Genomic DNA, 13,495 nt, shown 5'->3' on the forward strand with positions numbered 1-13,495 from the left:
CAGGAGGTATCTGACCTCCCGTGGTCCGTCGATGGAGAGTTGTGTCAAGGACACGTAAGGCCCTAGCTATTGTTGTTTTCGAGAGCATATCGCCAGCAACGCTGGTACCATGAGGGGCGGCTACCACAGCTAGATCCTCGGAGATTTTTATGCCATTGTTTACCACAACGTTTGGATCCACCACTATTGGGTCAGCAGGTGGGGTATCGGCTCCTCTAGCCATGAACACGAATCGATCTGTTCGGCTGCTCTGGCTGGCAGTGGAGTCGTTGCCACCCTCATCGCTGTCAGTGTCTATACATTGGAGAACATTGGACTCCTTGGGATCCCACTCGAGATGTCCCACCTCGCAGTATGCGTCCAATAGTCCAGACTCGATAATACCGGTGTTGATCAGTTCAACTTAATGGTCCTAGCGGAAGATCGTAGTTCCGAACGTGATCTCCGACCCGGCTAGGGGTGATTCGAGGGTGATTGTTGTTGACCCGAATTGGTCGTAGAAGCCGATGCCGGAGAATCTGGTGCCAATGTGCACTCGAGATATAGTCGATCCTAAAAGGAAGAAGACACCTACCTGGCGCGCCAACTATCGAGAATTTGTCTCTAATAATGTGTCCGAAAAATAATGGGGTTATCTTTGTGGATCAGAGATTGAACAAGAAGCCATGCACACGCGATGTATACAGGTTCAGGCCTCTGGTTAGAGTAATATCTTATGTCTTGTGTGGATTATTATATATATGTATTCACCTGAATACAGACAATGTGACCAACTTATTATAAGAGTAGATCGGATCTAATCTAACATAGGGCTAAAGTTGTTGAGTTACTCCTGCGTCAAGGCCCTGATACTTATCTCGAGTAGTCGAAAAAAATAGTCTCTCCTGGTGGATCCGATCCCGTCTTACATTGGGGTAATGTGCAGCATCCTATCCATTTGTAAATTTGTTAAGTATACTAGTGTTCTCGAGTTATGTAAGCAATTGAGACTTTCTTAGTATACAAATTCTAGATTTCGAAAGTACCAGATACCACATATTTAATTCTGTAATACCAGAATTATTAAATATGTACACGGTATATCTAATATATATATTTGGCATAGATTGCCGCGTTTGATCGTCTGTGTAATCAGCGGAGCACAGGCTGCGCTGCTTGGGTACCTTCCTGCGTTGCAAGTTGTAAGGCAGGCTTGGGCTGGGCAGCGTGGGCAACTGAAACCAACTGCAACCGGATCCCTAGTTCACAACACACTCGACTTGTCCAGCTCGGCAGCTCGCCGTTTTGGCCCTTTGCCCTTTTGGTAAGAGTGTTTACGATGTGGAAGCCAAGTTACTCACTGGAAGAATCTTGTGTGTATCCTTGAGGATATCCAACGTTAGTTTGCACACGAAATCGTGAAAGCAAAAATTAAGTATTCAGTCGTCAAGAATCAAGGCACGTTTATGGACTTCCGAAAGCTACGAGACGCTTAGTTTGCATGGAGTGGCGGCGACCGACAGTGACACCCCTCGGCCCCTCACCCTGCGCATACAATGATACCAGTACATTGAATGGGTTAACGTTGAAAGTTTAGAACCCACTTGCCTTGCTGTGATAATTCGCAGGCGGCAGCAATCAACTGCTCCATCTGATTTTAAATATAAGTTTATTTAGGTTTATTCTAAGTTAGATATTTTTTTTTATCTTTGATCACCAATATCTAAAAACCCACATTAATTGATAACATGAGATTTCTAGATTAATCATGAAAAAACACATTTATAATATATAACACTTTTTTATTTAAAACAATATAATTTTATAGATATTATTATCTAAAATTCCATATTGTCGAATCGTACTTTTTTTTAAGGATATTGTCGAATCATACTGATGTCCTATTGAACTTGTGTTTGGAACAGGAGCGAATAGTTAATTAACGGGTGAAAAAGGTGTCCAGCATGCAGCATCTACGTCATGCGTTCTGCGACAGAAGTGACTAGTTGACGTGAGGGGTCGCCTGTCCCTGCCGTCGGCAGCCGCTAGGCAACTGCTCGGCAGGGCGGAACGAATCGCTGAGCAGTGTAGCCGCTGACGCAGGCGCAGGTCCGTGTACGCGCAGCGGCGCCCGAGGTGGAAACTCAAACCCGAGGATGGTAGCGCGAGTCCGGGGGCGCACGGGCCGGTGCGGCTCATGTACCGTCGGAACGGGTTCTCAGTGTTCACTGTTCACAAAACGAATGTACAGTACATGACCTATATTTAATATAACCCGCTAAATGCCCTCGTATAAAAATAGATATATGCATATAACATGGGAACATCATAAAATAAATACATCGAGGGTGATATTGTAGTTTAATTTTAGATGATTAAAAAATAAGATGAAGATTATCTGATAATTTCGCTCATAATTTTTTATTTATTTTTATTATTAAAGCTGGTTATATCTGTAGCGGGTAATGAACTGGGAAAACTTGGTGACAAGATGGATAGTAAATGTGAGTAAATTAATAAAATTTTAGGAAGATTACTGGTTATTGATCTTTCCAAAGGTGTTACGGTTTTTTTTTATCTCTTTTCTTTTACCGTTACATTCCCTCACTTTCGCCAATTCCTTCGGCTATTTACCATCCACCCAACTCTTTTATATGGTGCCTTTAGCCTTGGTCTAGGTGACCTCTCCGTTTTCTCACTTCACCTCTTCAGATTCAGTTTGAAACATATGAATTTTACTGGAAAGAGTCTAGCTTCCAAAAAAATACCATGGACTCTAAATTCTAAACAGGACCTCAGTTGTTTCAATGTCACCAAAAGTCCTTACGATTTGAACATATGTAAGTGGAGAATTCTAGACCATCCACTATGTTAGAGAAGTATTAACACAACACACCAGCTGAGAAATACAACAACGTATATCTTTACGTACGTATATTCTATCTCAATCATTCATTTCTAACATCTGATACCGATTCATCAACTGAGTCTCTTACTTATTTTATAATTTTTTTATACTACTCTAACACAAGATCTTGATAAAACATACGTCGGCATGGCCTAATGCAATTTCCCCCTCCCCACCAGCTCAACCACAGCACCGGAAGCTACACGAGGCCCAAGGTTTTAGCAGTCAACTGGTCATCCCAATCCACGGCGGCACGGTAAGCACCGCGTACGGATACCAGTTGCCTTCAACATGCACCTGGGCCGCCCAGCATTGCTCCAACGGGACTATGCTTTTTCCCGCGCTATATAAACCCCTCCAATGCTCACTACTCGAAAGTCATCACTACAACCTTGTACCATCTCGAAATCACAAGAGTCCAACACAAGTGCTCAAGTGACATCGGTTCCTCACTGCTTCCTCGCTTTATACGTGCTCACCTGCAAGCGATGGAGACGGCCCTGGTCGGCAACCCGGCGAATGGCATGGCGAAGCCGACGTGCAACGGCGTCGGCGCGCTACCCGTGTCCATCTCACACGCCGTCATCACCACGCCGGCGCCCATGTCGGTGGCCCCGGCGGGCGCCACGCTCGGCCGGCACCTGGCGCGCCGGCTCGTGCAGATCGGCGCCACCGACGTCTTCGCCGTCCCCGGGGACTTCAACCTCACACTGCTCGACTACCTCATTGCCGAGCCGGGGCTCACCCTGGTCGGCTGCTGCAACGAGCTCAACGCCGGGTACGCGGCCGACGGATACGCGCGCGCGCGGGGCGTCGGCGCCTGCGCCGTCACGTTCACCGTCGGCGGACTAAGTGTGCTCAACGCCATCGCTGGAGCGTACAGCGAGAATCTCCCCGTGATCTGCATCGTCGGCGGGCCAAACTCCAACGACTACGGCACCAACCGCATCCTGCACCACACCATCGGCCTCCCGGACTTCTCCCAGGAGCTCCGGTGCTTTCAGGCCATCACTTGCTACCAGGTGCGCGCGCCGAACGCTTCTTTTCTGCGCTGTGTTCATTTCGTCGAACACCTCTATTCTGCATTGTTAACGGCGTATGCATGTACAGGCCGTCGTGAACAACCTGGACGACGCGCACGAGCAGATCGACACGGCCATCGCGACGGCGCTAAGGGAGAGCAAGCCGGTGTACATCAGCGTGAGCTGCAACCTCGCCGGCCTCTCTCATCCGACGTTTAGCCGCGAGCCAGTGCCCCTGTTCATCTCGCCAAGGTAGTACTGAACTACTGATTACTAATCGTGAAAGGATGAATTTAATTTCTAATTTCGTGTTCCATCAGATTGAGCAACAAGGCAAACTTAGAGCACGCCGTTGAGGCCGCGGCCGAGTTCTTGAACAAGGCCGTGAAGCCGGTCATGGTCGGCGGGCCGAAGATCCGGGTGGCCAAGGCCAAGAAGGCGTTCGCCAGCATCGCGGACGCCAGCGGGTACCCTTTCGCCGTGATGCCGTCCGCCAAGGGCTTGGCGCCGGAGCACCACCCCCGGTTCATCGGCACGTACTGGGGCGCCGTGAGCACAACGTTCTGCGCCGAGATCGTCGAGTCCGCGGACGTGTACCTCTTCGCCGGACCAATCTTCAACGACTACAGCTCCGTCGGCTACTCACTCCTGCTCAAGAAGGAGAAGGCCGTCATCGTGCAACCCGACCGCGTGGTCGTCGGCAACGGTCCGGCGTTTGGGTGCATCCTCATGTCCGAGTTCCTCCCCGCGCTCGCCAAGCGGCTCAAGTGCAACACGACGGCGTACGACAACTACCGCCGGATATTCATCCCCGACCGCGAGCCGCTCAACGGCAAACCCAACGAACCCCTGAGGGTGAACATCCTCTTCAAGCACATCAAGGAAATGCTGTCCGGTGAGACCGCGGTCATCGCCGAGACTGGAGACTCATGGTTCAACTGCCAGAAACTCAAGCTCCCAGAGGGCTGTGGGTATGTTTCATCCTCTGATCATCTTCTCATATCCAAGAAACATACATGTTTGGGTTCTTAATCGAAGATCAGTAATCAAGTGTGATGACTTTGAACAGGTATGAGTTCCAGATGCAATACGGTTCAATCGGGTGGTCGGTCGGCGCGACGCTCGGGTACGCGCAGGCGGCCAAGGACAAGCGTGTGATCGCGTGCATCGGCGATGGAAGCTTTCAGGTACCTCCATGCCAGCACAGCCGTAGCTACCTGCATGCGCGGTTGCTCTGTTTCTTGTCAGTTGTCAACGGCGCGCCTGTGCTCATATATGGTTTGCACGGCGTGTGACAGATGACGGCGCAAGACGTGTCGACGATGCTGCGGTGCGGGCAGAACAGCGTCATCTTCCTCATCAACAACGGAGGGTACACGATCGAGGTGGAGATCCACGACGGCCCCTACAACGTCATCAAGAACTGGGACTACACGGCCCTGGTCGACGCCATCCACAACTCTGACGGCAGCTGCTGGACCAAGAAGGTCGAGCCCCGACGAATGCTAAATACATCTACGTGCTGATGAACCGTTGGATTGTTGGACGACTGTGACGCTCAAACCTTCGCCGTTGTCTTTCTGCAGGTTCGGACAGAGGAGGAACTCAAGGAAGCGATCGCGACGGCGACGGGTGCCAAGAAAGACTGCCTCTGCTTCATCGAGGTGATCGTGCACAAGGATGACACGAGCAAGGAGCTTCTCGAGTGGGGCTCCAGGGTCTCGGCCGCGAACAGCAGGCCACCGAATCCCCAGTGATCTGCCTTGGGCAGCTCTGCAAAGTCTGAAATTTCTTGTTTTTTCTGTTTATTGTATCCGTATGCATCCATTAGCGTTTTTCAGGCCATACGTGAGTTTGTCCAAGTCGACAGGGATACATATCTTATGATGATGTTTGCTATTCAGTTGCTTGGGGTTGGGTTGGGTTGTGAACTTGCAATGTGCACTGCTGAATAAATAAACATGGACGGAAAATTTTCCACCTGAGCTACCTGTATGTACTACTGTACTTGTTCAGAATGTTGAGAACATGCATGCCAAAATTCGCTGGTACCCCACGTTGCGTACTGCTGCCCCCGGCGACAGGCCCGGCCGCACGGTCTCGCATGGAGCGTGTAATTTTTACTTTTTAGTTTTTTTTAAAAAATAATTCTTATAAATGGATTCTTCAAAAAACGTTGGGTAAAAATGAACCTTTCGTACGGTATAACCACATTTGACTTTGTTGGTTCATCATACGGTGCCACATAATTTGGCAACGTGCACTTGCCTCGTGCACAGGTGAGATAGTCCAACAGACCAACAAAGTAAAATATTGTGGCGCAATATAAAAGGTCCATTTCTATACAATATTTTTCGAAATATCTATTTATAAAAATTGTTTTTGAGAAAAACTACGAACAACAAATTCCACCATGGAGCCGCTCCATGAACAGCTTCGCGTGTAACATGGTGGATTGTGGGCAAGGTGCAGCCGCTCGGCAGCCACCGCTAGATATTCGAATTTTTTATTTATTTGAAAAATAAAAAAAATGCAAAACTAGATGTCTAATTTGAAAAAATTGTAAAAATAGACTATTGTCGTGTCATTCTAACATGCGATAGTTTTAAAAAGAGTGAATTGAACAAAACTATAAGTATTATACTATTTGTAATACAAAATTATAATTATTACGCCTAGTAACATAAAACTATAAGTATTATACACTAATTTTATATAAAATTCGATTTTAATTGAATTAATTTAAAAATGGTCTTAAATTTCTCTAAAAATATTAGAACTTTTTTACGTGTTCTAAAAATCCATATGCAACCTATTTTAATAGGATTCACCCAAAACGTATACGCAAAATTTAAACTAAAATTCTCCAAAAAGTTACTTTTATAACTCCTAACAATTGTTAGCGTCTCAAATAAAATCCCCAAAATCTGATAAAATTCACTAATATTTTTTTATATGATGGACTACTTTATAAATTATTTCTAGCCCTAAATTATAAGGTGTAAAGGTAAGTTCTTTATAAGTATATAAATGGAGCATATAAACGGGGAGTTGCAATAGAAATCATCTTTTCACCATATAACATAGGGATAAAAATAATTTAGAAATTAATTAATCATATAATAAGAATATTAGTGATTTTTTTTTTAAATTTTTAGGATTTTATTTGAGCCCGAGTTACAAAAGTAGCATTTTTTGAAAATTTTAGTTTAAGTTTTACACGTGATTTCTTTGGGTGAATTCAATTAAATAGGTTGCACATGTATTATGGTATTCGTACAATTTCTAGGATTTATGGAGAAATATAAGACTATTTTTTGGTGAATCCAATTAAAATCGAGTTTGGTGTGAAATTGGCGCACAATACTTATGGTTTTGTGTTACTAGTCACAATATTTATAGTTTTGTGCTACAAATAGCATAATACTTGTAGTTTTATGTAGTTCACTCTTTAAAAAATAAAGATGTCACCTTTCCAAACGACAACATATTAAAAAATAAAAAAACTACGTTCTATCTATTATATTATTATTTAAGAAGAAAAAGACTCATCACATTCGCACTCATGGTCACAAATTACCACATTAATAAAAAAAAAAATCTAGACCACTCATTATTACGAACATCTAACAGTCTAGATTAAATCAAAGATCTCATATCAAATACGATTAATAAATAACAAAATTCGGAAACTAAAGAGTTCTTATCAAATATGATTAATAAATACATAAATTCAAAATTAAAAGTTAAAATACTTCGATTTCCATACGATTTGAGAAGCAAAATATCTAAATAAAGAGTCCAAATAAAATAAAATAAAATAAATTTAAATTTGGGGTTAGAATAGAAAAAAATAAGGATCCATATCCAATATTGTCTTTAAAAATTAAATAACTAAATAAAAAGTTAATGTAAAATAATAATAATCAATATATAATAATAATAATAATAATAATAATAATAATAATAATAATAATAATAATAATAATAATAATAATAATAATAATAAAATCAAAATTCTTACCAAGATACATGGTAATTGATCAGGAAGTACCATATACTAATTTGCAAGACACAACGCAGGTAAGAAAATATTATTCTGATTTTAGTTAGGTTGTATACACTAGACGTACGATTTTAATAGTTGATTAAAATATATACAAATCAAATTAATATGTGTATATGATTCGGATACAAATTTAAAAATATATACAAGTTTATTTATTTTTCTAATTTTATGCATTTGTAAGTAAATGATACTAACCTCGATAAAAAATTAAAGAGACTAATTGTTAATTAAATATTATCATGATAAAAAATTACAATAAGACTAGTCACCTTATTAACGTAAGACACTTGCTTGTTGCTCTTAAAATTCAAAATATTATTGAAATAATCATTAAAAAATCGAAAAAATATTATAGATAATGCTATAATCTGTCTCTCCGAAAACGAACGATTGCGCGGACTGCTCGGATCCGCTGGCCGAACCAGCGATCCAATTTCTGCGATTCGTTCCCCAAGTGGGCCGAATGTTTGCGGACTATACTTGCGATCCAGTTCCTAGGTAGACAGGGCGGATCGCGAACAACATCTTCGATCCAATTCAAGGTGGCCCGTGGTCCAAATGTAAGGCTCGGTCAGTAAACTGGGGCTTTCTGGGCTGAATACCGAGCGAGATGGATCCTTAAATGGGCCGGATCCCTAAAAGCCCATAGAGATTCGACCAAGCATATACGTAGCTTTCTACCCACCGTATATGGTACCACTAAAGTCTACCACTATCTCAGTATTTCTTTAAGTGGATCGTAAGGTTATTTTTATTATATATTTTAAAAATTTATCTATTATAATACTAATACAATATCTTCCAATATTATTATAGTATCCAGTATCTCATAATATTATTATAGTTTTTTTTATCTATAGCAGCTATCTTATTTACTATTTTTTATTATTTTTCTCCTCTTTTAATCCTATAGTCAATCTCTATGAACATTATTAATAGACGGAGAGATACCTTAAATTCGGGGCACCCTCCCCGTCCATAAACACTGTTGCGGTAGCTGTTGGAGCTAGAATAGGTCAGTACAGACGGCATCCGTGCTTGAACAGTGATGTGGGTGCCGAATATCGTCTTTGCTGAAGTTGACCTAAAGTTATTCTAGTAGATACTTAAAAATTCATCATCTATAATACTATTATAACATCCTATTTTATCTCCTACAATTATCATATTTTCTAACTTCTATTACTTTTCTCCTTCCTCTAAACATACTTGTCAGTCTTTGTAAATAGTGATAAGGGAGAAGAGAGTATTTCAAATTTAAGATACAAAATTTGAGCTAGCTCTCCCGTTCTTAGGACGACTCCAACATAACCAGCAAAAATAATCAGCAACATTGTGCTACAGGAATGGGGGAGAAGAGAGATTCGTCAAATTCCATTTACTCTCTTCTCCTCTCAACACTGTATATGAAGATTGACATGTGATTAAAAAAGAAAAAAAATAATAGAAAGTTGGAAACGTGATAATTGCTGAAGATAAAAATAAAAAACATTATATTAATATTAAAAGATACTATAACAAAATTAGATAAGATAAAATTTTAAATATCTACCGAAGGTCTAGCAGGCTCTGCTGCTCCCATCGGCAAACGCGCTACAGGAGTGACAGCACAGTGTTTGGAGGCACCTGCTGAGTCGGCCTGAGCCACCCGGCCGGTGGACTCGTCGGAACCGGCTTCTTTTCACCGGTGGAGGCGGGTGCGCGCTGACGTGGCGGCTGTTCCGGCAACAACAAAACCTCGCGCACCGCGTGCTTCCCGTCCCGTTCCCGTTCCCCTCTCTCTCTCCCACCCCATTTCTCAATTCCCCACCCCTTGCCGCTGCCGCCGCCGCCCCACCGCAACCACCTACTCTACCGTATCCGAAGCCGTCGCCACCGACCGCGGCCACAGCGACGAGCCGTGCCCCCCCGCGCGCGCTCCTTGGGCGGCCCGCGTCTGCGCAGCGCCGCGGCGTGCCATGGTGAGGTGGAGCTGGGAAAGCGCAAGCTTTTCTGAGGCGGACGGGAGCTGCCTGGGAGGCCTGGGAGCGCGTGGCTAGGAGCGCCTCGCCCACCGGATGGCCGCTGATGATGCCGCGCGGAGCAGCAGACGGATGGATCTGAACCTCTACCTTGGCCTCCCCCGCGCCCCGCGCGCTCGCCGCCCCGATCTCGGCTCAGACCTCGCGCTCGGCACCCCGATGCTTTCTTCGTCGTCTCCCTCCTCCTCGGCCGCCTCCGCGGACGCGCCGCCGCCGGAGACGGACCCGCTCCACCCGCCCTACTCCCCGTCCCTGGCAGACCTCGTGCGCCCGCCGACCCCGGCGCACGAGCCCTACTACCCGTCCGCTCCCGAGGTGCCCCCGCCTCCGCCCTACGTGCTCCCGCCCCTGCCGGTTCCAGGGGCGATACCTGTGCTCGCTGATGAACTTGAGTTTGGTTTCTCCGACGCGCACCTGGGTCTGCTCGGGCGGACAGACCGGCCTTCGTCGTCGACAGCCTCCTCTTCCTTCCGCCCGGAGCGTGCTGAGCGCTACCGCCGCTTGATGTGCTTGACTGGCCGCCAGTCTCGCTACTTCCGGCCAAGACGTTTCCGGTCAGACCTTCCACCTCTCAGCTCCGAGGCCCCTAGCCTAGAGATTGATGATGCATCGCTACAACCACCGGAACTGGAAGAACCTGTCCATGATACGGTGGAGGAGAACAAGGTGGTTGCCGATGGTGCCATTGTGGGTGTCTCGGATGACGAGGGAACAGACCGTGGCAAGAGTGCTGCGATGTTCGAGTGTAATATCTGCTTTGAAATGGCTGCCGAGCCGGTCGTCACTTCTTGCGGGCATCTCTTCTGCTGGCCTTGTTTGTACCAGTGGTTGCATGTTCACTCCAGTCATAAGGAGTGCCCTGTCTGCAAAGGGGAGGTGACTGAAGGGAACCTTACTCCTATCTATGGGAGAGGGAATTCAGGTTCAGATACGGAGAAGAAGGTTGCAGAGGATGGGAACACATCTGGCCCCAAGATTCCACCTAGGCCGCATGGGAATCGACTCGAGAGCTTCCGGCAGCAGTTCCACCATTTGCGACCCATATCTAGAAGGCTTGGTGAGGCACATGGTATTTTGTCTACGTGGAGGCGCATTCTTGATCAGCAGCACCTTATGAATAGTGTGAATAGGTTTGAAGGGCGTCCAGAATCAACTGTCCAGGAAATTGCTCAACATGCAAGCCGTTTGGGCCGAATTACTACTAGGATGAGGGCGAGGTTGCAAAGAGAAGCAGAAAACCCTACATCCATTGCTTCTTCTACTCCGGACAGTGGACTGCCTGGAAACAACACATCCAATCTGCCCAGGCGTGCTTCAAGTCCATTTTCCTCAGATGGGATAGATATATTGCGACGCCTTGCCCTTGCTGACACGGAAGGTTTGGCAACTGCCGTGAGTGACCTCATGCGAATAGCCAGGCCAAGCCAATACGGAGCATCGACTTCATCGAACCCACCAAATCCCGAGCCGGTTGATGGAACTCATGTTGCTGCTGCACTGGCTGCAGATCAAGCTTCTAATTCTAGCACCATGGCTGTGATTCAGGAAGATGCTGCTTTTGCTGAAAGTGCAGGGGACCCGAGTAACGCAGGCTCTTCAAGATCCCTGAGGAGGAGTAGAAGAAGCTACGCCATGGATTCTTTGGATGTAGATGGTGGGGACCTACATCGGAACAAGAGAAGGCGGCTGAACTAAAGCTAAGACAGTTGAAATGAAGCTTGCAGGTTGCAGCACTGTTCTAATTTGCTTGGTATGCTGTTATCAATTAAGCATTTTACCTCTTTGGGTACGTAATATCTGCTCGGTGTGGTATGAAGTTCTTTCTCTTCTACTTATTTACTAGGTAGTGCAGAGTTGGTTACCAGCTTAGTTCCTCCCGACCTGTTTAATTTATACTATCGCTCAAGGCATGTATACTGAGGAATCCTGAGGTTTGTCATCAGATGTATTTTCCTTGACAGTAAATTGTATGTGCAGATCTGTCTGTATTCAATGAAATTGACCTTGAGGTCATAAATAACACATTGACACCTGGGGCTCATTTGTGGATAGCTTCTGATTCTACCAAATATTTGAAATCAAGCTGATATGAGTCCAATGGATCATAAACAGACTTTTGCCAGGTTGCTATTTGCAGCTGCTTCTGGCTCCCTTCTGTTTCATGCTAATGTTATCTTGGGGTATGAAAGCTAAATTCTGTTTTTCTTTCTCATGGAGCCGTGATCAACATTTGGTATGTTGAATTGTTACTTCATGTCATCTGTCTGACTGTCTTTGTTACACTCTGATATATCAAGTTCTAGCTATGTACACAACATTGGCATAGGGGTGTTTAAATTTGGCATGCTGCCCGCTGTGCAGCATTTTATTGCTGGGTTTTCTCTGTTTTGGAAGGTCATTGCTCAAAATTATGCAGTAGTAGTTAAGGCTTATGACTGTACATACTACATACCACTGGACAAAATATGTCACTTGCTATTGTTGTGCACATATATTCAAGGCTGATGGCCTGGAGTTTTATATTCAGTTTTGTTGAATGGTCCTAGAAATATCTTTAAAAAAACTTAGAGACCACAGAAGGGAATAGATCCCCTGCTTTTTTATTAAGATTTGGGGTATTTCATTAAGTGTTGGAGAAGAGGATGAACCTGGGGTTAATATCTACAAGAGAACGAAGTATGTAAATTCAAATTCTTAGGATTCAGCTGAGATTTGAAATAAAGCCCCGAGAATTCCTTAGGCTAATCCCCTCGTCGAAGCACCCTTTGAGTGTGTTTGGTGACACAGCACCACCTCCATATTTTTTTCCTTGAAAAATTTAGCCTATAGACAGCTTTTCAATTTTCCATGGCACTTTTTTTTGCCTGATCCCATTTGTGCTTGTCCTATGGCCATGCCTAGTTTGTTTTCGGTAATTTGATTGTTATTTCGCTACGAACACGTACATAAGGTTTTCCTATCCCATCGCAGTCTGCTATTCCTAGAATGCGTTTATGTAATCTTCACGAAGTGGGTGTCCAGATGTAATTGCAAAGTGCTATTTCGCGCATAATCCTATGATCCTTCTCATCATCCTATGGTGCTTTCTGCGGCACACCTGACATGACATGGGTCACGTTGTTGCCAACCATCCCACCTGTTACCCAGGCAGATCGTCTTCGATCTGTCACCCGTCGCTCGCCTTTCTGCTGGCGCTGCGGTGCTTTTGCTTGCGCTTGGGTGGTCCTGCTTGCTTCCGCTATGGCCTATGGGTCATGGTCCTCATGGACTACGCGGCCACCGGCGGCATGGCAGGCAGCGCCACCAAACCGACTGCTGAACTTGGCACGGCACACGATTGCTCTGGTGGGGCTGGGACTGCTGTGCAGCGGTCGTCCCTACTGTGGACAATGTGGCGTGTCGTTTTTGCCTTTTCTCAGGGTTGGTTTCTCGTTCGGTGGTTTGGTAAGTGACTTTGGATTTATTTGTCAGATTTCTTGGATAGCTTGGATAGCTT

At 45.1% G+C, this 13,495-nt stretch overlaps 2 protein-coding genes across 2 annotated transcripts; both read left to right on the forward strand.

Annotated features, from left to right (window-relative positions):
• The first annotated feature begins 3,257 nt into the window (after nt 1-3,257).
• On the forward strand, nt 3,258-5,891 carry LOC133883860 (pyruvate decarboxylase 1). The gene is made up of 6 exons (XM_062323243.1): nt 3,258-3,909; nt 3,998-4,161; nt 4,230-4,880; nt 4,979-5,096; nt 5,208-5,396; nt 5,496-5,891. Exons 1-6 carry the CDS (start codon nt 3,376-3,378, stop codon nt 5,664-5,666), a joined length of 1,827 nt encoding a protein of 608 aa, XP_062179227.1. The 5' UTR covers nt 3,258-3,375; the 3' UTR covers nt 5,667-5,891.
• A 3,691-nt stretch (nt 5,892-9,582) lies between these two features.
• On the forward strand, nt 9,583-12,029 carry LOC133884561 (uncharacterized). The gene is made up of 2 exons (XM_062324015.1): nt 9,583-11,749; nt 11,843-12,029. The coding sequence occupies exon 1, from the start codon at nt 10,036-10,038 to the stop codon at nt 11,692-11,694; it is 1,659 nt and encodes a 552-aa protein (XP_062179999.1). The 5' UTR covers nt 9,583-10,035; the 3' UTR covers nt 11,695-11,749; nt 11,843-12,029.
• The last annotated feature ends 1,466 nt before the right edge of the window (nt 12,030-13,495 follow it).

Source organism: Phragmites australis, chromosome 11 (assembly GCF_958298935.1).
Source record: "Phragmites australis chromosome 11, lpPhrAust1.1, whole genome shotgun sequence".
Taxonomy (NCBI): domain Eukaryota; kingdom Viridiplantae; phylum Streptophyta; class Magnoliopsida; order Poales; family Poaceae; genus Phragmites; species Phragmites australis.

Coding starts and splice junctions, on each gene's coding strand:
- LOC133883860 (XM_062323243.1), top strand. CDS start 3,376: ATGGAGACGGCCCTGGTCGGCAACCCGGCGAATGGCATGGCGAAGCCG. Junction 4,162..4,229: donor CCCCTGTTCATCTCGCCAAG/GTAGTACTGAAC, acceptor GTGTTCCATCAG/ATTGAGCAACAAGGCAAACT. Junction 4,881..4,978: donor AAGCTCCCAGAGGGCTGTGG/GTATGTTTCATC, acceptor GACTTTGAACAG/GTATGAGTTCCAGATGCAAT.
- LOC133884561 (XM_062324015.1), top strand. CDS start 10,036: ATGGCCGCTGATGATGCCGCGCGGAGCAGCAGACGGATGGATCTGAAC.